General features: G+C 38.9%; 1 protein-coding gene across 5 annotated transcripts in view; it reads right to left on the reverse strand.

The window, feature by feature from the left end:
• The window catches only part of PALLD (palladin, cytoskeletal associated protein), a 408,001-nt gene that overhangs the window by 214,149 nt on the left and 171,961 nt on the right, over nt 1-21,891 (reverse strand). For all 5 annotated transcript variants that reach the window (XM_045463501.1, XM_045463512.1, XM_045463536.1 and 2 more), the window contains 6 exons: nt 21,503-21,681; nt 11,657-11,723; nt 10,084-10,189; nt 7,271-7,345; nt 2,736-2,877; nt 2,187-2,210 (listed from right to left, as the gene is read on the reverse strand). In XM_045463501.1, coding sequence (XP_045319457.1) covers nt 2,187-2,210; nt 2,736-2,877; nt 7,271-7,345; nt 10,084-10,189; nt 11,657-11,723; nt 21,503-21,681 — 593 coding nt within the window. The remainder of the gene's footprint in view (nt 1-2,186; nt 2,211-2,735; nt 2,878-7,270; nt 7,346-10,083; nt 10,190-11,656; nt 11,724-21,502; nt 21,682-21,891) is intronic.

A 21,891-nucleotide genomic window follows, 5' to 3' on the forward strand; every position in this document is an offset into this window, starting at 1 on the left:
AAATTCAGTGAACATGAAAGGAGAAACTTATATTGCTAGGATATGCAGTTTAAAAGGAAGTTCCCCTCATTATCTTGCTCTTTTCTTCATGATTTTGCCATGTTAAAAAGGCACCGATGTATGTTGAGAGGTCATTTTATCCACCAAGCTGAGAACTAATTTTATTAAATAATCATGATCAAATCATGATTGTGCTAGAAGCAAAACAGAAAATCATAATTGAAAAAGAGTTCGTAGTTTGAGGGATAAAACGGAAGAGGATAGAAAAGGGGGGGGTAGTAGCAGCATTTCTGTTCTCCCTCCACACCCAAATTTATTCCTTCTTAGCCAATATATTGAGTATTTTCAATTTCCAAATACATATGTACTCAGAAACTAAACTATGCAGCTTCTAACCAGTGTTATGAGTTTTCAGATGATGGTTAGTTTATGAATTTCCAACACAGATCATGGGAGATATTTCATAAATCATCATCACCTCTGTAGGTAACGACAAGGGATAACAACATGATGAAAAAGAATTGCATGAATTTGCACAAAATCCACAACACAACATCAAAAGCAGTAATCCGTTCCAGTAATAATGCTTTTAGACTTTGTGGCTCAAAACTTCAGCTTTATTTGCACATAAAGTATCGTAAGATATAAACTGCCCATGACTTTTTCACATCAACTTTTTTTGTAGATAAAGAGGTATCTGGCTCCTACTTTTATATCTATCGATAAGTCTATTTAAAATAGTAAACACAAGATGTGCCCTAACATCTTAGCTCATGCAGCAGATGGAGTCTCAGAAGTTCCATGTATCAGGGAACCAGCAAGATGCAATTTTTTAATTTGTAATTTTTTAGTATTTATTTTGAGAGAGACAGAGTGTGAGCAGGGGAGGAGTGGAGAGAGAGGGAGACACAGAGTCTGAAGCAGGCTCCAGGCTCTGAGCTGTCAGCACAGAGCCCAACACGGGGCCTACGAACAGCAAGATCATGACCTGAGCCGAAGTTGGACGCTTACCAAACTGAGCCACCCAGGTGCCCCAAGATGCAATTTTATATAAAGACCTATCACAGAATATGAAGTTGTCTAGTTCTATGTTTTGGAAAGTGACTACAGTATTTGGTGTGGTGACTGACACATTAAGTGGGGCAACATCTCTGGTTGTAATCATGACAAGAAGGCACTAGATCAATTCCAATTGTTCCTTAAGGATGCTACTCAGTACCCTTTAACCTTTGGATCCTAAAAGGATCACATCCTACTTTTAATGGCCCAATGCTCGGATGTGAGAGGTCCGGGACTAACCATAGTAACCTGACCTGCAGTAGCCCACTGACAACTTTCAAGTTGTCAAAGAAAGGACAGAGCAAAGCCATGGCTCCTAAGGGACATGATGGCAGAAGCTGCTCAAAGCTGGAGAAAAGCAAAATCAGCTTTTCAACCTTTGGCAAGGAGTAAGGAAAACTGTAATTTTGCCAAAGGGAGAAACACAAAAGAAAGTACTCTTGAGGTGGGCGTCCTGTAAAATACACAGAGAAACATTATTGTTTCTTTTTCAAATGTTGTTTTAGTTCATGAGGAGTCATAAATATCCACGAAGTCTGAAGCAGAAGAGTTGGATCTGGCGCTTCCGGATAACATAGCACTCTGATGAGGTCAAATGACCCGGTAATTAAGAGAGATCCTAGGGCAAGATGACTTTCTTCATGCTGGGAGAACTGTACAAGTTTATGGCTCAGGCTACATAAATGAGAAATACCGGTGGTCAGTTTTGCTTACATCTCTGGGCTGCTCTCACGTGAGACGCATTTCTAAGCTGGAGGGTCGAGCTGTTCCTGGGCTTTGGTTAGTGAAAGTATGTAGCAGATGGTTCTTTTCTACTGGAATTTTAGGACGATTTTTTTTATTAACTTGCTTTGCTTTCTGAATATAAAAGACTATATTTAAAAAAGCCTTAAACCACTGAGCTTGACCTTCTTGTCTGAATGGAACTTAATGTTTTACTAATAAAGAAGTTGATGTAAAATGCAGTGGACACACCCCATGATAAAGAAGATATTGTCTTTAAGGGGGTTTCGTATTTCCAGCGAACTGCAAAAACATTGTTCTGCTTATGGCTTTAAAACTGAGACAAAGAACTATTGAAACCCCAAAGATATGTTACCAATGAACAAAAAGAAAAAGCTTCTTACCAGGTTCAGCTGTAGATCTAGGTTCTGTTTGCCACATGAGGAAAAAATAAATCAAAACAGAGTATTAGAATGGGATTCCATTAATAATAAATCCACCTATCTTTTCTCTGTCTAGGACATGTCTACAGAATATAGGGAACTCCACAGTACAGAAGAGTAAAGTGATAGATCAATTTATATTTCTAGAAATACAGAAACCCAAATTCCACCAGTAACAAACAGCTTATACTAGGAAGTTTTGTAAACCACAATCCATAGAGAGGCTTATAGGAGGCTTATACCCCTCCTCAAATTATTTGCCCTACTTTGAGTTCACAAGTCTGTAACATTTTCTGACGTATATACAACTTTCATTAGACCTTCAAAGGGTTACACAAGTGACCACCACTGCTTAAATACACTGGACCCCACATATTTGCAGGTTATCTGGTCTTACTACTCTCCCAAAAATAGAAACCAATTCATCCAAATGACTGAACCCTTCTTGGTTTTTTGGAAGCTTGAGGGAAGAAAATGAATGAATGTGGGAGAATGGGCACCTCTCCTTACTTTTCTGTAGAATTCTGAAGTCTGGAGAGTCTTGGATTTCACTCCCTTGTCGGAACCACTTGACCTGCAAAGGGGGCGCTCCTCGGACCCGGCACTCCAGTACCACCACCTGACCCTCTGATGCAGCTATGTTTTGCAGTTCCTAAAATTCAAGGAAAACACTCCCTGTTAGACTGGTGCACATGTCCACAATTTCACAACAGACAATAACGCTTCCAAAGCTTCCGGAAAAAAAAAAAAAAAAGGCAAAACTTGCATCATAAGATAATTACCACTAACTCAGATAAAAAGAAACACCTTTAAACCCATTGGTTGTCAGCTTTTCATAATCTCCATGTAATGACATTAGTAAGGTTTACTACTGGGCCTCTAGAAACTTCGTGTCTCTCTGCAAATTTATTGCCACTTCATATTTATGGAATTTTATGGTAATGCCTGTTACCTTTATCTACATTTAAGAGTCAGCTGGTGGAATGCAAACTTCCCCAAACCATTATATTTCATATGAACGTAGATTCCTGGGAAAACCAGACAGGAAGGAAAAAAAAGGCATACGTTTGTTTTCACATGCTCCAACTTTCCATGTACCCCCCCACCCCCCAACACACCTTTGCCAATGGGTTTCCTACGTCAGGTTTATTAACATGGTTTATTAACACAAGGGGCTTGGGGATTTTCTCATTTTAAAGTTCTGAGTAAAACAATAAAACCCGCAGTACATCTCCCTTCATGACCTTCATTTCCTCTTCCTTTGCAATTACCCTCGCTGCCCTGGACCCCACTCCAATTCCAGACCAGTACATTTTTACAGTCCGACGGATTAGAAGTTAATTTGGCTTCACAGATGCAAAGAGGTAAAAGCTTTTATACTTGTTATTAAATATCAAAAGATGCCCAGTCCTCTTCCATAGGTTCTCTACCTTCTTTCTCCAGGAGGACCTAGCAATGGCTTAAACTCAACTTTTGACTTTTTAACTAAACTTTTTGACTTTTTAAACTTCTGACTTCACAGCATGAGATCTTACATAGGTCATGTAGAAGTCTTAAAATAATTCAAATATGACAAAGCAATTCACCTGTACATCAACCAAAAGCAAACAAACTCACGTCAAGAAGTTGTGTGGTCTTTTCGGTTTCATTTATTATTTATTTAAGATTATCTGAAGGGATGACAAATGGCCTGTTGGGAAAAACAAATGTTGTGGCAAATGGCCTTCGGTGAGTGTGTTAGAGCTCTAAGGAAATTCTCAAAGTTGATGATGTTGGCAGAGGAACTATGAGAATCTAGTGTTGTCGGAGAAGGCATTTGATAATTTCGGTAGTTAACAAGAATGCCTTTTTTAAGTAAAAAGGTTAAGATTATTAACTACTTCTGACTGCATTCTTCAACCCCCCCTTTTTTTTAATGTAGGAAATCTCTGGTTTTAATGGACTTTTTCACTTTGTGATCGGGTCCAGAGAAGAGCCAATTTAATGGACCACAGCAGGCAAAGTGCTGCTCACAGGCTCCAGGTCGTGTGGATTCATTATTAAACACTTCCAGGCTTGTCCAGGAAATTGCTTGTGGTAGATTTCAAAGGGTACACAAATATGTTTCATATTTGACCTTTCAGGCACCAAAGGAGACTCTGATTTATTAGGATTGTGTGTTTTGTTCAAACTTTGGAGAGTCAGAGATAGAGAAAATGGGCAGGATGCCAAGGACCTGAAGAGTCAAAACTCCAGTTATTCCAGGATCACAATTTGATTCCACCTGGAGCAAACTTTTTTCTGTTTTTAATTTATTTCTGCTGAGAAATAGAGAGGGGGGCAGGGGTGGAGAGAGAGGCAGAGAGAGAGAATCCCAAGCAGGCTCCATACTGTCAGCACAGAGCCCGATGGGGAGCGCGAACTCCCCAACTATAGGATCATGACCTGAGCCAAAACCAAGAGTCGGATGTTTAACCAACTGAGTCACCCAGGCGCCCTGGAGCAAACATTTTTATCTTGAGAAAAGCCACAGCCAGGCAGAATGAGCTACTAGGAGAACCTGCAGGAACATGATGAGGAGCACTGAAGGAGACTGCATTCAGAAGTGGTGCTTGGCAATCTGCACCACCCACTCGGTAAACTTTGGGACTCCTGAGTGGGTTTCAGGTCCATATAAGGGTATTTCATGTCATATACCAAGCCCACCTGATATTGCGATTCCTTGAAGGGGTCCAACTATTTAGCAAGAAATGCCACATGAGGCCAGCTGCTCTCCCAGTCTCTCATGTGTCCCTACCGCCCAAAGTCCCACAGTCCATGCCAGCTCTGCCGTCCCAAGCGAAGCCCGGTGGCCCACAGGCAGAAGTGCTGCTCCACCTCTGACCAGCTGCGAAACCTGGGAATCTTTACCAGAGTAGTAGGAGGAAATAGATGGAGGCACCTCTTAAACTGGCAAAGCCCACCTGGCGTTCACTGTCACCATCACGCCCCCAAAGATGCTGAGGGTGACAAAGGGAAAGCTAGTTTGAGATACAAAGGAGATCAGCAGATTTATTTTCTACACCTGCCCCTCCAAAACCAAAGCTCAGGCCCAAAAAGGACCCAGCAAAGCAGGGAGAAAAGATGCCCAAAGGGATAAAGGGGAAAGCAAACGCAAGGAAGGAAGAAAGCAATCCTGCAGAGAACAGAGATGGTCTACAGTCTAGACACGGAGGGTAGAAGGCACCGAAAATGCCCAGGGAGGGGTGCTCTATGCTTCCAGTCACTCCATAGTTGGTGATTCCTTTATAAAAATATAGAATTCCTTTATAAAAATACAGAAGTTTGTTTTATGTTTCTTTTTACTATGCTGTGTGTTTGGCACACAGTATGGTTCATGGTTTTCTTCTGGAGAAAGGGGATATACCACTAATATGTCACTGATTCAGGAGAAACAAGGTTTTGTGTCTAGTTTTCAAGGATTTCTCTTGGTGCCCAGGAGGAATTCCCTAACATCTCCATATGCCAGGCCCCAGTGGTGAAGCCCCATGGGGAGGAAAAGCAAAACCTCACATCTTCTTTATCTACTTAAATCAAGAGGTGCATTGACACCCTCAAAATCAGCCGTGTCTTGGGTAGCAGTACAGCAGATAACAGAATTCCTGGTGATGATCTGGTGAAGCTGTTTTCAAAAACCTCTAAAGTCACACAGCACCTGAATTATCCACACCTTGGTAACATGTGCTGTTCTAAGCAACGAAGGACAACTTCATGGACTACTAGAGTGGCACTGTTTTTGGTAAGGTTTCACACAATCTTTTTTTTTTTTTTTTTTTTTCTTTTTGTAATCTATCCAGGAGGGGGCTTTCAAAGTTGTTGTCAAATATCATTTGTTGCCATGTCTTAAAGTAAATATTGTTTATGGAAAGATCTTTAATAAAGCTGGACTCAGGCTGGCTTAGAAGAAAAAAAAAATCATTCCCTCCAAGAAGACAAGCAAGATGCTCTTCTCCACTGCCTTGCATGTTTTATGGATTTGCTCTTTACATTTGTCTTTAGTTTACTGGGAGTAGATTTTTGTAAAAAGTATGAATTAGGAGTCCAATATATATATATATATATATATATATATATATATATATATATATATATATATATATATATTTTATCTCTGCTGAGGAATTCATTCTTTACCCAGTGATCTGCAGGTGTCTGTAAATACTGGAGTGTCTTTATGGGCTCTGTTCTGATTACCTGTCAATCTGTCTAGTCTTATGCCAGCACCATACTGTCCTAACTACTATATTTTTACAAAGTCTTGACATCTCCAAGGACAAATCTCCTGCCTTCCTTACCATCATATGATTTTCCTTCTTCAGGAGTACCTGGCTATTTTTGGGTTTATCTTAGAGTCAAATTGCCAAGTTCTAATTCAAACAAACAAATGAAACAAGGAACCTGTTAGAGTTTCAGCTAGATTCATTAAATTTACAGATTAATCTGGGAGTCATGATTTCTTGACCATTTTCCAGTCCACAGACATGGTATTTCTTTTCACTTATTTAGGCCTTTTTAGAGGTCTTTCAATAAAGGTTTGTAATTTTCTCAAAACAAAACAAAGACAAAAAAACAAAGAGAGAGAAGATATGCTACATGGAACCATTTCTGAGTTGAGCAGTTGACAAATGAAATGGAGGTCATTCAGCTTGGCAAGGCAAAACACAAACTTAGAACAAACTGAATTATGACCCATTTTTTTTTTTTATTTCTATAAAACTTGTTGTTTCTCCCAAACAACTTCAAACACAGCATTTTGTCTTTTTTCCCTCCTGTCTTGGCTTTCCCACTCTATTGTAAGCTCTATCAGGTCACTGACCATGCCCACATTTTTTAGACCCTTCACAAGATTATAATCACCCAGCAATTTTTCAGTAAATACCTATTTAGCCCCAAAGGTAACCATGACAGCCTACTGATCTGTTCGTTTTCATTTTTAAAGACTGCCACATGAAGCCACATGTGAATCCATGTGAATGGAATTTCAGGACCAAAGCAAACACAGAGAATGAGACTTGCAGATGTCAGACCTTTGTAAAAATAGGAGGAAAGGAGGCAGGAGTGGTTGCATCAGGTCGGCAGAGATACGAGGTTGGACTGTGAACCTGAAAAAGCAGAGACACAGGGATCAAATTCTGAATATATAAATTGCTGAACAGATGGGCTAAAGAAGCCTTTCATTATTGGGATCACTCCACATGAATGAAACAAGGGAAAGAAAACATCGCCATATATCATTTTGCTGGTCTACTCTTACATACAGTACAGACATTGTTCTACACCCTCATTTCACATCTGTTACTCTTCTCTACTCAAAAGGATATTCAAGGTACAAGTTCCCTGGTTCCTTAGGGATCCATGAGCTTTTAAATGCTATTACCAAATGGATTTCTGTGGGGGGGGGTTTCACAGGGGTCTTTTCCAAAGTTCTCACAGACATTATATTTTATTTTTAAATACGGTCTGGATTCATTGAATTAAAAGCACAAGTTACTGGCAGTGGAGGGTAAATTATCAAACATCCCCCTACCTTATTTTTAACTTGAACTCTTTTTTGACATAAGGAATTATAGGAAGTTAAAAAGAAGGATACTGTTTTTTCTTGATATGCAAAGAATAAAGGTGCTGAAATACTTACTGAATGGAACTCATCTCTGGGGAAATAGAAGGATTCCAGAGTAGTGAATGGAAATGATTTCTCCTTCTACATTCATTTATTTTCAAGCACTTTGGGTTTATTCTGCTCTATATAGGCAATTGTTAGCTTCTTACCCCGAGATGACAGTGATCTGATATTATGTGTCTAAATATGACAAGATGTCATCAGGAAGGTTGGCAGTTGTCGAGATGCTAGGATGGAAAGGGCCTATTCATTATCCTTGTAAGACTTTTCATTGGCCTGTGATTTAGGATTGGGTTTCACTTTTCACTGTCTTTTTATGTGCATAGACTATCTGAATACTTATACAGTAGTTAGTCTGTGCCAGCCGCTGTTCTAAATGTTATGTGGAGATTCACTCCCTAAATCCTCATGATAATCCTATGAGATAGACAGATGGTATTATCTTCAGTTTACAGATGAAGAAGTTAGGCATAGAGAGGTTACATCACTTAGTCAAGGTCTCTTTGAGTTAGTAAGTGGTAGAGCTGGGATTTACACCCAGGCAATCTGGCTCCAGGGTGTTAAAATTTTATATGACCGTTGCTGATGATAATAAAGCAACGGAGTTTCTGTGAGCCCTTCAGCCTCCTGCCTATACTGTCGGAACAGATTAGATTACCTTCCATTTAGTGCTCCTGTAGAATTTAAACCACTTAAAATGTACTGTTTACATTATTATGGTTTTACATATTTAAATACATATTTTCTGCTCTTAGGCTTTTTTTTTTTTTTTTTAATTTTTTTATCGTTAATTTATTATTGAGAGACAGAGGGACACAGAGCGTGAGCAGGGGAGGCATAGAGAGAGGGGGAGACACAGAATCTGAAGCAGGCTCCAGGCTCTGAGCTGTCAGCACAGAGCCCGACGCGGGGCTCGAAGTCACAAACCGTGAGATCATGACCTGAGCCGAAGGCGGATGCTTAACTGACTGAGCCACCCAGGTGCCCCTGCTCTTAGACTTTTAACGTGTTCTGCAATATTCATATTTTTATATTTCCTATTTCCCCATAGGAAATAGGATTAGCATATTCTCAATATTCATGGAATTTTCTGAAAGATTCCGGTAGGTTTTATTTTTGCAAAAACTTAATTATTAATATCAATTTACATAATAATTAATAATAATTATAAACTGGGAATGAAGATGGTGACAGATTTTTTTTTCTCCAATGAAATGCCTAGCATGGTGCTAAGCATTCATCACTTGTCAATACTTAAATATTGAACACCAAAAAAAAAAAATCTACATATAATCAGATATATTTCTATAGGTTCCACTCTGATTTAGGGATTTAAAACAAATATTTAGACCATCTTTAAGTGAGTTATACTGGCTGGTTCTTTTCAAGTTTCAAATGTCTCTTCTCTATGGTTTCTACATACCACAGATCCCAGAGTATTACTCTACAACACCTGAGTGCTCAATAGATAGAAGGCCTGGTGATGATGCTCACAGAACATAGTGATTAGTTAGGAATTAGTTTACACTTCAAGGGTGGGGGCGGGGAAGGCTTTTGTGAGTGTTGTTTTTAAACATACACATCATAGCACAAAGGCAAAGTAACATACATCTAATAAAAACATTTAAAGATTCTAATTTTTTTTTTTTTTAATTCCTGTTGTATCTGCAAAGTAAGCTCACTATTACCTCAGTAGTTTGTACTGTTGTTCTTTTTTGGACATGGCAGTCTTGTAACGAAATACAAGCAGGGTAAAAATGCTTGGTTAAGCCAATAATAATAATAATTATTATTATTATTATTAGGGCATGATTATGTTTAGCTCCTGGAAAAACTTTTGTTGGTATGTCAACTTTTCTTGCTTCTATTTTAAATGAGCTAATAAATTTGGCTAAATGGAAGAGGGCACAGTTGTGGAAGAATAATCAAATAGTCATAGCTCAAAGAGAGAGCGTATTATCAGGTTATTGGCTGTTAGAGATGTTTCCAATGGGAAAGCAGATGTCGACTAACGGGTAATAGGTTTTTGATTAAACATTATTTTTAGTGCTTAAAAGGAAGAACTTTACCTACCGTTTTCTTTCCTCCCCCCGTTGTGCTCCCACTTAAGAAAATATTGCAGGGAGTGTACTAGTTGGAATCGAAGCTGTAATCATGAAGTCTGCTTCCCAAAGTTTGCTAATGAGTTTGACTCCTGTGGTTTCAGGTACGAGGACTTACCTGTTGAACAGGGATGGATAATGGCTGAATCACAGCTGTGGTCACTCCTGTCTTTGGAGATGATGATCCTATTGTCAAGGAAACAGAAGTTGTTTTCTTTTGAGCTCTGGAAAATAAAAAGGCAAGTGGGTTCCATCGGAAATATTTTTTTATGTTTATTCATTTTTGAGGGAGACAGCATGAGCCAGGGAGGGGCAGAGAGAGAGGGAGACACAGAATCTGAAACAGGCTCCAGGCTCTGAGCTGTCAGCACAGAGCCTGACACGAGGCTCGAAACCATGAACCGCAAGATCACGATCTGAGCCAAAGTCGGACGCTTAACCAACTGAGCCACCCAGGCGCCCCAGAACTTTTTAAAATCAGGAATTATTCTTTGAAAGATTTCCACAGAATATTTCAGTTTCTTTTTGTGTACTCAGTCCACTTCAATTGTAACTGCTTCAGAAATGGGAAACCATAACCTACAGTTAGAATGGCTATAGTCAATACATACATAGAATGGGTCTTACAGATTTTACCAAAATAAATACATGGGTAAGAGAAAAGGAGCTATATATAATTCAGCCATTATCAGAGAACCTAAAGTTTGATGTTGGAAATCCTAAGAGAAAAGAAAATGTCTGGAAAAAGTCCTAGGGTTAGGGTTCTGTATTTAGTTCATGGTTTTAGTGGTCTATTTTAAGTCTAGCAGCTCTTCTTTGCTCTGGTTCCTCATTTTGTTGAGAATGTCTTGGCATTTTTGTCTCTTCTTACCCATAAAAGTTAGTGAGGTGTAGAGAAAGGTTAAGAACAGTTGGTTGGTAGGCCCAGCTTTGCTAAGAGGTTGGCTGTACAATCTCAAGCAAGTCATGTAACTTTACTATGCTTGAGATCTTTATCTGAAGTCAGAGGTGGCAGAGTGTGTGTGTATATATATATATATACACACACACACACACACACACACACACATATATATATATATACTCCTGGATAGATATAATTGTTATGTATATACTAGCAGATCAAAGAAATTGATTAGCACAGTCTCAATATTCATGGAGTTTTCTGCAAGATTCTGGTAGGTTTGATTCTATTTTTGCAAAAACTTAATTATTAATACCAATTTACATAATTATTATTTTGGAAAATAACCCATCTGTCTTCCTAAGAATAACTAAATTTTACCATTTTCATAAGATCTAACCAGTAATAGACTTTATCCAAATGGAAACCCATTTCTGGCTTAGACATTTTCCAGTTTGTATCAATAAAGTGGTCCTCCTTTATATTTTGGTAATGATTTAACTAGTTTCCTCTCGATGTGACTGTTAGTTTTACATATTTACAACCAGTTAGTTGTCATTGAGACTAACATTGTATATGGTTTGATTTTGGCATCTCAGTGATGAAATGCAGACTTCAAAGTCTAAACTCCTAAGTTAAAAAAAATGTGTTCACGTTCAGATATTTGATCTTTGACTGACATCAGCAGACCTCTTCCTTCAAAGCACAATGCATGCTGCTTTGTACCCCAACGATTCTCGTGACATTCTTTGTTATACAGACAATTGATGGGATCATAGGCACTCACTGTGGCATGGCTCCAGGTTTTGATTTGAAAGCTAAACTTTCACTCTCAGAATCTGTTGAACTGGCACCTGAAAAAGTAGAAAATGACAAAATTAAGATTTGAGGGTATCTAGAACTGCTTCAGAGATTACGATTTTTCATTTTTAAATAACATACAATGTCTTATTTTGAAATAGGGAATGATTCAGACCATTTTTATTTGGGCTGTTTTTTCAGAAAACTACTTAAAGATCTACTATAAAAAGCTTTCTTCAAAGCAATTGTTTTGAATGCCAAATCTATTAGTTTCATTTCTTATCACTTTGGCCACCACAACCAAATTTCTAAGTGGCTTATAAACTATGAAATAAATGTATGTGTCTGTGTAAAACATCCAAGGCTTTAAACTTTAGCCCTTTCTTGGGAGATTACATTGTGTGTATGTCTTCATTACTCATTAATTAGGAGATGTTTTCTGAGTCTTTGATAAATTAGAACAAAATAGTGGCTTCATTCTTGACTAAGAATGTCTCCAATTTTGGATCACGCTCTCCCAAATTCATTCGCTTCTTTACTGTTTGTGAATTGAGGGTCACCTTATCATGTTTTTAGTCAAAATACAAAATGTACTTAACATTTTAATGCTCATATGTTTTGTCACAAGAGATTTTAGGTGACAGATTTCAAATAAGTGTGATTAGAGGTATACTCTTGGTATTGCTTTTATGAGATGTATTTAACTTGAGTTAGAAATACTTTAATATAAAATAATACATGCTTACAGAAAAGTAACCAAAGAGAGAATTGTGTGACATAATACTAAAGACAGTATCTTCCTTAATGCCATTCTGCACATGCTCATGTATATTTGTCAGATAAACTTATTAACATACATTTATGTATATGTCTATACAAATGGAATCACACTACATGTACTCTTTGCAGTATATTTTAAATACATTTAGAATATATGCATTAATGTAATTTCTTGGATGGCTACCCCATGCTACTTTCCATGACTGTATTTTTCTAGTCTTTTATTAATGTTTTAACAGTCATGTTTAAGTAACTCTGCTGGAATGTTTGCTGTCTCTTCCTATTTATTTAATACTTAGTATAGACTTTCTTCACTTAGTTCCTGCACTACCACAATAGATTCTTATCTTGTCTTCTTAGGTCAGTCTTCAAACTCTTATCATTTTTTAATGTAACATATGTTAAAAAAAAAAAAAACTAAGATGATGAGTTCCTATTCTGTAAATTTAAAAACCTAAAACCCTGCTATTTAGTGACTCGCATGATGTCCAACCAGATTTTCTAGCTCTATCGGCCAAATTCCATGTCCTAGAACCCCAATGCAAAGAGTTGAACATACTGGCGTGCACTTCACTAGGGAATGGGAATATAGCAGCAAATACCCACCCACCAACCCACCCCTGCCCTTGTGGAGTTGACATTCTTTTGAAGGCACAAATGACAAGATAAATACATGACATGGCATTGAGGGAAATGAGAAAACACACATCAGAATAGGGAAGGAGGGAATGGAGTGGGATGCAATTTGAAGTAGGGTAGCAAGGAAGGTTCCATCAAGACGGGAACTTTGAATAAAGATCCAAAGGAAGGGAGGGCTTTCCCTTCTTGGTCTTTTCTTATGTTTGTATGTTTAATTCTATTATTCACTCTCATAGGAAACTCTTACCTTGTCTTCTCTCAATAGCGTTTTAAGATCAGCCCAGTAATTTTTTCTGTGCTTTGTCTTCTCTGAACTCCCCATGTTCTTACTTTACTACTCAGGTCCCTTATAACATCCTATATGCTAGAAAATTATAAGTTCCTTGAAAAATTGAGGTGGAGTTAGTTACCAATTTTTGAGTACTTACTACTTGCCTGGCAATCTGCTTTGCACTTTATAACATTATATATATTTTTTAATGTTTATTTATTTTTGAGAAAGACAGCACAAGAGAGAGAGGGAGACACAGAATCCAAAGCAGGCTCCAGGCTGTCAGCATAGAGCCTGATGCAGGGCTCGAACTCACGAGCCGTGAGATCTTTACCTGAGCCGAAGTCGCATGCCCAACTGACTGAGCCACCCAGGTGCCCCTATTATTTTAAATGTTTATTTTTGAGAGATACAGAGAGAGAGAGAGCATGTGATCAGAGAAGGGGCAGAGATGGAGGCGGGAATAGAGGATCTGAAGCAGGCTCTGGGCTGACAACAGAGAGCCTGATATGGGGCTCAAACTCACAAACCATGAGATTATGATCTGAGCCGTAACTGAATGCTTAACTAACTGAGCCACCCAGGTGCCCCAACATTTAATTACAATAACTCACCTAAGAGGTGAACTATGTCCAATTACACATCAGAAAATTGAGGAACCAAGAGATTAAGTAATTTGCATAAGGTCACATAACTAGAAAGCAGTGGCGAGAGGCTTTTTGAACTTGTGGTCCATGACTTCCCTCGCACCGTTATGACCTTCACGTGCCATGGAGGTCTGTAACTCCTCTGAGGGCTTATTTTCATGCCTCGCTAATGGCAGACCTGCAACTTTTTGTAGAATGAGTGAATGGAACCGTGGGAACTGCGACACTTGTCTGGGGTTGGAAAGTGAACCAAGCAACCACAGAAGAGCAGCATGCTAGGGGGCAGCAGCGGGAGGCAAGTCTAGAAATGGAAGGTGAGATGTAGAAGACAGGGCCACAGTGTTTGGACTTCATTCTAGGCACTGAGATCGGTGATGGGGAAAGTCAGTCATGCAGGATGAGCTGGGGGAGTAACAAAATGAAAGAGCAGCACAACTGGCCAACCATCACAAACAGATGACAGAGGGGCACCTGGGTGGCACAGTCAGTGGGGCTCTTGGTCTTGACTCAGGTGGTGACCTCGCAGTTTGTGAGTTCAAGCCCCTTGTGGGGCTCTGGCTGGTGGCACAGAGCCTGCTTGGGATTCTGTCTCTCCTCCTTTCTGCCCCTCCCCCGCTTGTGTGCAAGCTCTCTCAAACTTAATTAAAAAAAATTTTTTTTTAAATAGGTGGTAGAGATAGGAGGAGGAGGAGGTATGGGAAGGGAGCTGGAGAAACATGAGCAAAAATCAGTAGCCTCCATTATCAGAAAATCATGGGTCATCTGAGATCAATTTTACTAGAGTCGCCGGAGTTTTAAAGAGGGAGAGGGTAGCAAAAGTCCTACAGAAGTTATCACAGATGCTCTCAAAGTGGCTAGAAATTGGGGACACCAATAGCTGTTTTTCATCTGATTCCAAACATTTAATAAATCTTAAAAATAAAATCCCCTGATTATCTACTTAGAAAGTCTTTCTTTTTTTCAAATTCCTTTTTTTCCAGCTGACTTTCAGAGAAAGGTAAAGGGCCAAAAAGGTTTCAACCCCTGGAAAAGAAAACCTTTGCTAGTTTTTGCACACCTGTCCAACCCTCATGAAATCTCAAAGTCACCTTGTGTCTCAGGTGTCAGAGCAGCTCTTGCAGACGGTGGTGGATCAAATCTCCCTCTCTGTGCCAGCAAGTTCCCTTCCCCCCTCAAGGATTCTTCCCTCCCTCTCTCCTTCTGTCTCCTCCCTTTGGTCATCTGCTTTGCACCTGCTAGTCAGGAAAAGACATTCCTGTCTCTGGTTAACATTTTCGTGCTCATCAAACCACCACTTTCAGCTTTTGATGGAAGCTCCAGTCTGACATGTTCCAGAACTTACAATTACTATCCGTCTACCTGTTCATCAGCCTAAATGCTATTTCTATATTGCTCCCCACACAGAGGGAGGGAATCAAATGCCCATGATCTCTGCTCTATTCTGAAGATACAAGTGCCAGTGCAAATGTCACAAAAATACACCTGCTATCTTGCCTTTAAAAGGTGTTCTCTTTTCACTTGAAGAACATACCCTATTTAATACTTCCTCATAGGAAAAGACCCAGAAAATGCCCAATAGCAAAAATTAAAGAAAAAAAATCATTTGGAATACCACCACTCAAGATACTTTGGGGTATATCCTCCCAAAGTCTTCCAAAGTCTGTCTAAAAATGCATAAACATTTTTAAAAGATGATGTTATGCATATTGCTAAGTTATTGCTCGTTCCCCCTACTCAATACATTGTGAAACACCTTTCTATGACATCAGATACCTACTTTATAATTTTCTAATGGCTTTAAATACACATGGGCTGCTTTACAATAATTTTATCTCTGCACTAGGAATGGATATATTATTTCCATTTTTAAGTATTTTCCTAGAAAGGTGTGTAGAATAGCAATACATCAAAATGCCCATTTGCCTCACCCTCATGAAAACACTAGGTTTTCATTGTTTTTGTCTATTTGGCATCTTCCTTGATGAAGGAAAGAAAAGCCACATTTCTAGGTGGAAGTAAGCTGGAAGTAAATGATACAGCTTCAACTTCGGGAAACAGGAAGTCTTCATGAAAGCAAGTATCAACCATTTGAAAACATATATTCACATATTAAATATATATTTGAGACCTTGAGAGACTTTAGTGAAACCAGCCTCACAGAGAAACTCCTGGAGTTCAGCCCGTGTGCATATTCTGCCTTTCAAAATTTAAGGAGTGACTATACTCTGTCCCCATACAAGTTACTCATTTTCTCCCTCCCTACTCTCTCAGTTGCTATAATCACCAGTGCAGCAATAATCATTTAAGACTCAGATAAGACCAACGGAAACAATGCCAAGGATTTAAAATTTTATAAATGATGAATGACTATAAAGACATTAAAATGAGTTTTAAAGATGGTTTAATGCCATGGGTAGATGTTTGTGACAGGTTAAATTTAAAACAAGGTACAAAGGAGTATGTAGAGTAAAATATACACATACAGGATAAAGACGGGAAAGATCGAAATATTGAGTAACCGTCAGAGAGCAGTGGCATTACACTTGATTTTTATACCTTCCTTTTATGTGTGTTTTCAGTTTCTAAAAATAAAAATGTGCTATTTTTATAATAGTAATCATAGCTCACACTCTGTATCAAGGCACTGCTCTCAATCCTTATAGCAATCCAATTTTCTCCCAGAGGAGATGGAGGAAATGAAGCATAGAGCCACTGAAAAACTGTTCAAGGTCATGGAACTAGAAGCTAAGCTAGCCAGAAAATATTATAGAAACATTTAAAAATAATGTGAAAAATGGCCAAGGCTGTGCTTAGATTCCTTCAGCTTCTCTTAGTGTATTTTTAATTTTTTTAGGACATTTATTTATATTTGAAACAGAGAGAGACAGAGCATGAGCAGGGGAAGGGTAGAGAGAGAGGGAAATGGAGAATCCGAAGCAGGCTCCAGGCTGAGCCATCAGCACAGAGCCCAATGTGGGATTCAAACTCACTAACTGTGAGATCATCACCTGAGCCGAAGTCGGATGCCCAGCTGACTGAGCCACCCAAGTGCCCCTTAGTATATTTTTAAAATCCAGGAGAAGAAACCATGTACTCACAAGGGCTTTACCCTGCTGAGATCAACAGGAGCCATTACTCATACAACATCTCAGCATGTTTCAAAATGTCCCTTAAAAGGGGCACATGTTTTACCTGATTACTCGAAGCACTGAGAACCTATAAATGTCACACGAGATCTGCCACGGTGCATTACACTCGCTCAAGTATCCCTGCCTCTTCCCCACATTCCTGCCCTCCTCTCCGTCCAACTCCTACAAGGTCAGGTTTAATTCCACTTCCTTCATCCCACATTTCAGGACCACCATCCTATCCCGCCTTCTTTGCAGTTCCTAAAGCTGTAATGATCTGTGTAACCCATTTTACAATCAGAAGAGGGTGACAATGATGGAAACTGGAGGTGTCTGGATTTCACGGGCTGACATTTACCTTTCCTATTTATATTATGAATTTAAGATTATCTCTTTGCCATCTAGTCCTGGAGGGTACCCCCCTCACCATCTAGGCCAGATGTGGGCCAGATTCCATCTCCTTTCTCCTTTTCCAAGACTTTGGTCTCATTCTTTCTTGCCCTTCTACATGATCTAGGTTTTCCCTCTTGGATTATTTGCATTAGCATAGGACACATACTCTAGTTATTTTGGTATGAAAACAAATAAGCAAAGTGAAAGAAAAAAAATCTTTTTTACCCCACAGTTCTTCCCAGATTCTGGCTCACACCTCTGCTGATGGTTGAACAAAACTTCCCCAACATGATCTATTATTTGTTGCTTCTCTTCGTATATTTTGCACACATTTTCTCAACTCATTCCATTTGACTGTTGTGCTCTCCAGATTCCCCAAACCCCTCTTGTTAAAATCACCAACAACATCCACAGTTGCTGAACCCAGTGGTTTCCTCCTTGTCCTCATCTCGTTTGGGCTCTCAAGCATCTGGAGAGCGAGCTGGCATCGTCCTCTCTCCCGAAACATGTCTTCTGCCTCCTCTTACACCACTCTGACTAGTTTCTCTCCCATCCCAGGGCCATCCTCTTGGAAGTTCAACATGTAGGAAAGATTATCCCAGGCGCAGACTGAGATCTGAGCTGTAATTTATTTTGTGTCATTCTAAAACTTGCTGCAGAAGACAGTGACATTTAGACAGTTTCCAACCACTACATTAAGTTTTTAGAGGTTTCATTGAGACTCTGAAGTTCTATAAAAAAATGTCCTACCCTCGGTAGATCCTGCAAATGACTTCATGCTGACACAGTAATAGCAGCGTGGCTTAGGATACAATTCAGTAGGGATATGTCTGAGTCTAATTCAGTGCTGGAATGAGTACATATAAAAATTTCTTACTTTCGGTCATAATATGAGCATAAGAATTTATGTGAAATTCTCTTCTATTACATGTAATTGTTCTTTGGGATGAAAATACACAAAAATCTCATTTTTTTTCCCTGTGAATTATGATCCAAACTTTACAAGGCCAAGGAGCCAGTTTTCTGAAGTACCTTGTATTAGGCTTAGGAGACTAACTCCTAATGGATCTTTATTCTTGCTCTGCCCAGGTCCCTCACCCTCTCCTCACACACAGTCTGTCTGAACTCACAGATACCTGCTGGCTGGTTGGCTAAGTAAGTCCACTGTTATAGCGCACTGGGAAAAAATCCATTATCTTTGTTAAAGTCCTGGCACGGTATATAGAACCAGAGATTACTTCTCACATATTGATCACTCATCCAAATGATTTCAAAGGCAGAAATGGACTGGCAGTTCAGGAGCTTCCATACAGAAGAGCCCAATTTTTTTTTTTTTCCAAATATATGAAGTTTATTGTCAAATTGGTTTCCATACAACACCCAGTGCTCATCCCAAAAGGTGCCCTCCTCAATACCCATCACCCACCCTCCCCTCCCTCCCACCCCCCATCAACCCTCAGTTTGTTCTCAGTTTTTAAGAGTCTCTTATGCTTTGGCTCTCTCCCACTCTAACCTCTTTTTTCTTTCCTTCCCCTACCCCATGGGTTTCTGTTAAGTTTCTCAGGATCCACATAAGAGTGAAAACATATGGTATCTGTCTTTCTCTGTATGGCTTATTTCACTTAGCATCACACTCTCCAGTTCCATCCACATTGCTACAAAGGGCCATATTTCATTCTTTCTCATTGCCACGTAGTACTCCATTGTGTATGTAAACCACAATTTTTTTTTATCCATTCATCAGTTGATGGATATTTAGGCTCAGAAGAGCCCAATTTACTGAAATAAAAATAAAGACTGCGGTGGGAATGTTTTGGGTCTACCAGAGTTAGATATCAAAACTGATTTTAGAGGTAGAGAAATATTTCCTTTCATTATATGAAAAGTAGGTTTATCTTCCATATCTTCCAGTTAACCTTTTTAAGCTAATCTGTATCCCTGTAACACTGGATACATTTTTATTATATCACTTATTATAACATCACTTAGAGTCTGGTTTTTTTTTTGTTTTTTTTTTTTTTAATGTGCCCATCTCTACTGTTAGATTGGGAACTCCTTGATACTTGAAGAATGGGTCTTAATCATGTTTGTACCTGCATTATCTGACCACAGTAGGACATTAAATGCAGGCTGAAATGATCTGGTAGTCTATTCAACTGCATGTGATTTCACATAACACCTATAGTATAACAGCAATAAACTCTAAAATTCACCATATTTCACCATATTTTAGCAAAGCTAAAAGCAAATAAAGCATTTAATTTTAAGAGGCTCTATCTGAAGTCGGAATTAGAAGACAAATCTGATCATCCTTAGCAAACAGGTTTCTTATGCAAGTTTAAGTTCCCTTCATTGTATTCTAAAATACTTTACCATGTTTGCCACACAGCCCACCCATGGCTAAAACCATTAACTTATTAAATTTTAAGTCTTCTTTTTGTCATTCATTTAGCACTCTGAAACATGTATGACACAGTGGTTAAAAATCTGGGCCTTGGAGCAAGACTGCTTGGGTTGAAATCCCCAGGGGGCTTTGCAAGAGTCGCTTTAACCTCTCTGGGTCTCAGTTCACCATTTATAAAAAGGAGATACTGTACTAATAATATCTCATGGGCTTACAGAGAGGTTTTGATCATTATGCATGAGTATGTACACACTTATAAATGCCATGTAAATATTATTTATTGTTCTATAAAAAGTGTTTGCTTTCATTAACAGGGCAAGGTCCCTTGAGCTCACAGATATTCAAAGACAGTGCAGAGGATCCTTTTACTGAAAGTAAAGATACACACTTTTAGTCAGTGGTAATAGTTCCTCTAAAATTTCTTTTGTCAATTCTTGAAAGAGTTACAAATTATGATTCATATCTTGATTTCTTCTACTTTAAATAATAAAGAAATTTAGTGATGTTAAACAGTTTAAAAAAAACATAAAAAGATGAAGAGTAAGTTCATGAAGACCTCAAGGATTTTAATCTTTTTTTTTGCATTTCAAGTACTATTTTCTCTTCTGATTTTTTTTTTTTTTTTGAGAGAGAGAGAATAAGAGGGAAAGAGAGACAGAGAGAGAGAGAGAGAGAGAGAGCCCGCACGCAAGCAGGGGAGGGTCAAAAGGACCCAGACAGAGAATCCTGAGGGAATAAGGGCTGGATCTCAGGATCTCACTACTGTGAGATCATGACCTGAGCCTAAATCAAGAGTCGGACGCTTAAGTGGCTGAGCCACCCAGACTCCCCTTAACTACTACTCTGAAAAGCAACCAATTAACAGAGTACTCACCAATTTATGGATATAGAAACAAAACATATACTGTGGGTGCTTAAAACGTTTCCAACTTAAATTATAGGTATTGATCAAAATCCATTAATAGTGTAAAACTATATACTTTCACGTCAAGCTTTCTAATTCCCCACAGGCTGAGTCTTGTCAAGAACAAAAGAAATATTCTACTCTCTGCCTACCCGTTTTCTAATACAACACTGATCCTTGAAGTTTTTTCATCCTGCGATTGCAAGTTCACAATACATTTAGCTGGAATAACGGAATTTCACAAAAGAGGCAAAAATTCTAGAATTGAATACAAATGAGAACATTTAAAAATATTCAATCATTTAGCATTCCCATGAATGATTTCCCAAGTCATTTATATTTTAACTCTATCTGGTTGATAGACACGGTTTTTCTAGATGTTCCCATTCTCTCTTCACTAGAGAAATCAAAAATGAGTTAGACACTTTACATTTTAAGTAAATTCAAGTTAACGCAGCTGAAATGTTTTCAATTAAAAGGAACAAATATTGACATTAGCTGATGTACGCCCAAGTGTCAGACTGTTCCTTATAAAATTCTCAGGAGAAATGAGGTTTGAATCACAACGCCATTATGCTGTTTGCATTGGGAAAGCATGTTCACAGGGAAGCTCTACTCAAGCTATCAGACCCCAACCACCCCTTTAAATCAGGCACCTCTCCTTACCTTCGATGAACACCTCGGCAGATGTTGTGTCTGAGCCGCTGGGGTTTGTAGCCAGACAGGTATAGCGACCTGTGTCGTCCTCAAAGGCCTCTGCTATGACCAGGGTGTGGAGGTCCCCACCCTCACAGCGGATCTGAATGTCGGGAGTGTCCTGTAGCTCCTTCCCCTCACAGAACCATCTGCAGGCCAAATGGAGGTCAAAGGACAGGAGAGAAAGAAAGGAAATGGTGATGTTTAAAACAATAAAGCAGAAGTGAAAGGCTGTAATAAGATGCTTGTTTGATTAAAAGAAAAAAAAAAAGATCTGTGCTGATGTTACTGAGGGAAACCTTAGAGACCGTGAAATTAATGACTAGACATTGCCCACAGGTTTTCTTCATAAAGCATCT

The sequence above is a fragment of the Leopardus geoffroyi genome, chromosome B1 (assembly GCF_018350155.1).
Source record: "Leopardus geoffroyi isolate Oge1 chromosome B1, O.geoffroyi_Oge1_pat1.0, whole genome shotgun sequence".
In the NCBI taxonomy this organism is placed as follows: Eukaryota; Metazoa; Chordata; class Mammalia; order Carnivora; family Felidae; genus Leopardus; species Leopardus geoffroyi.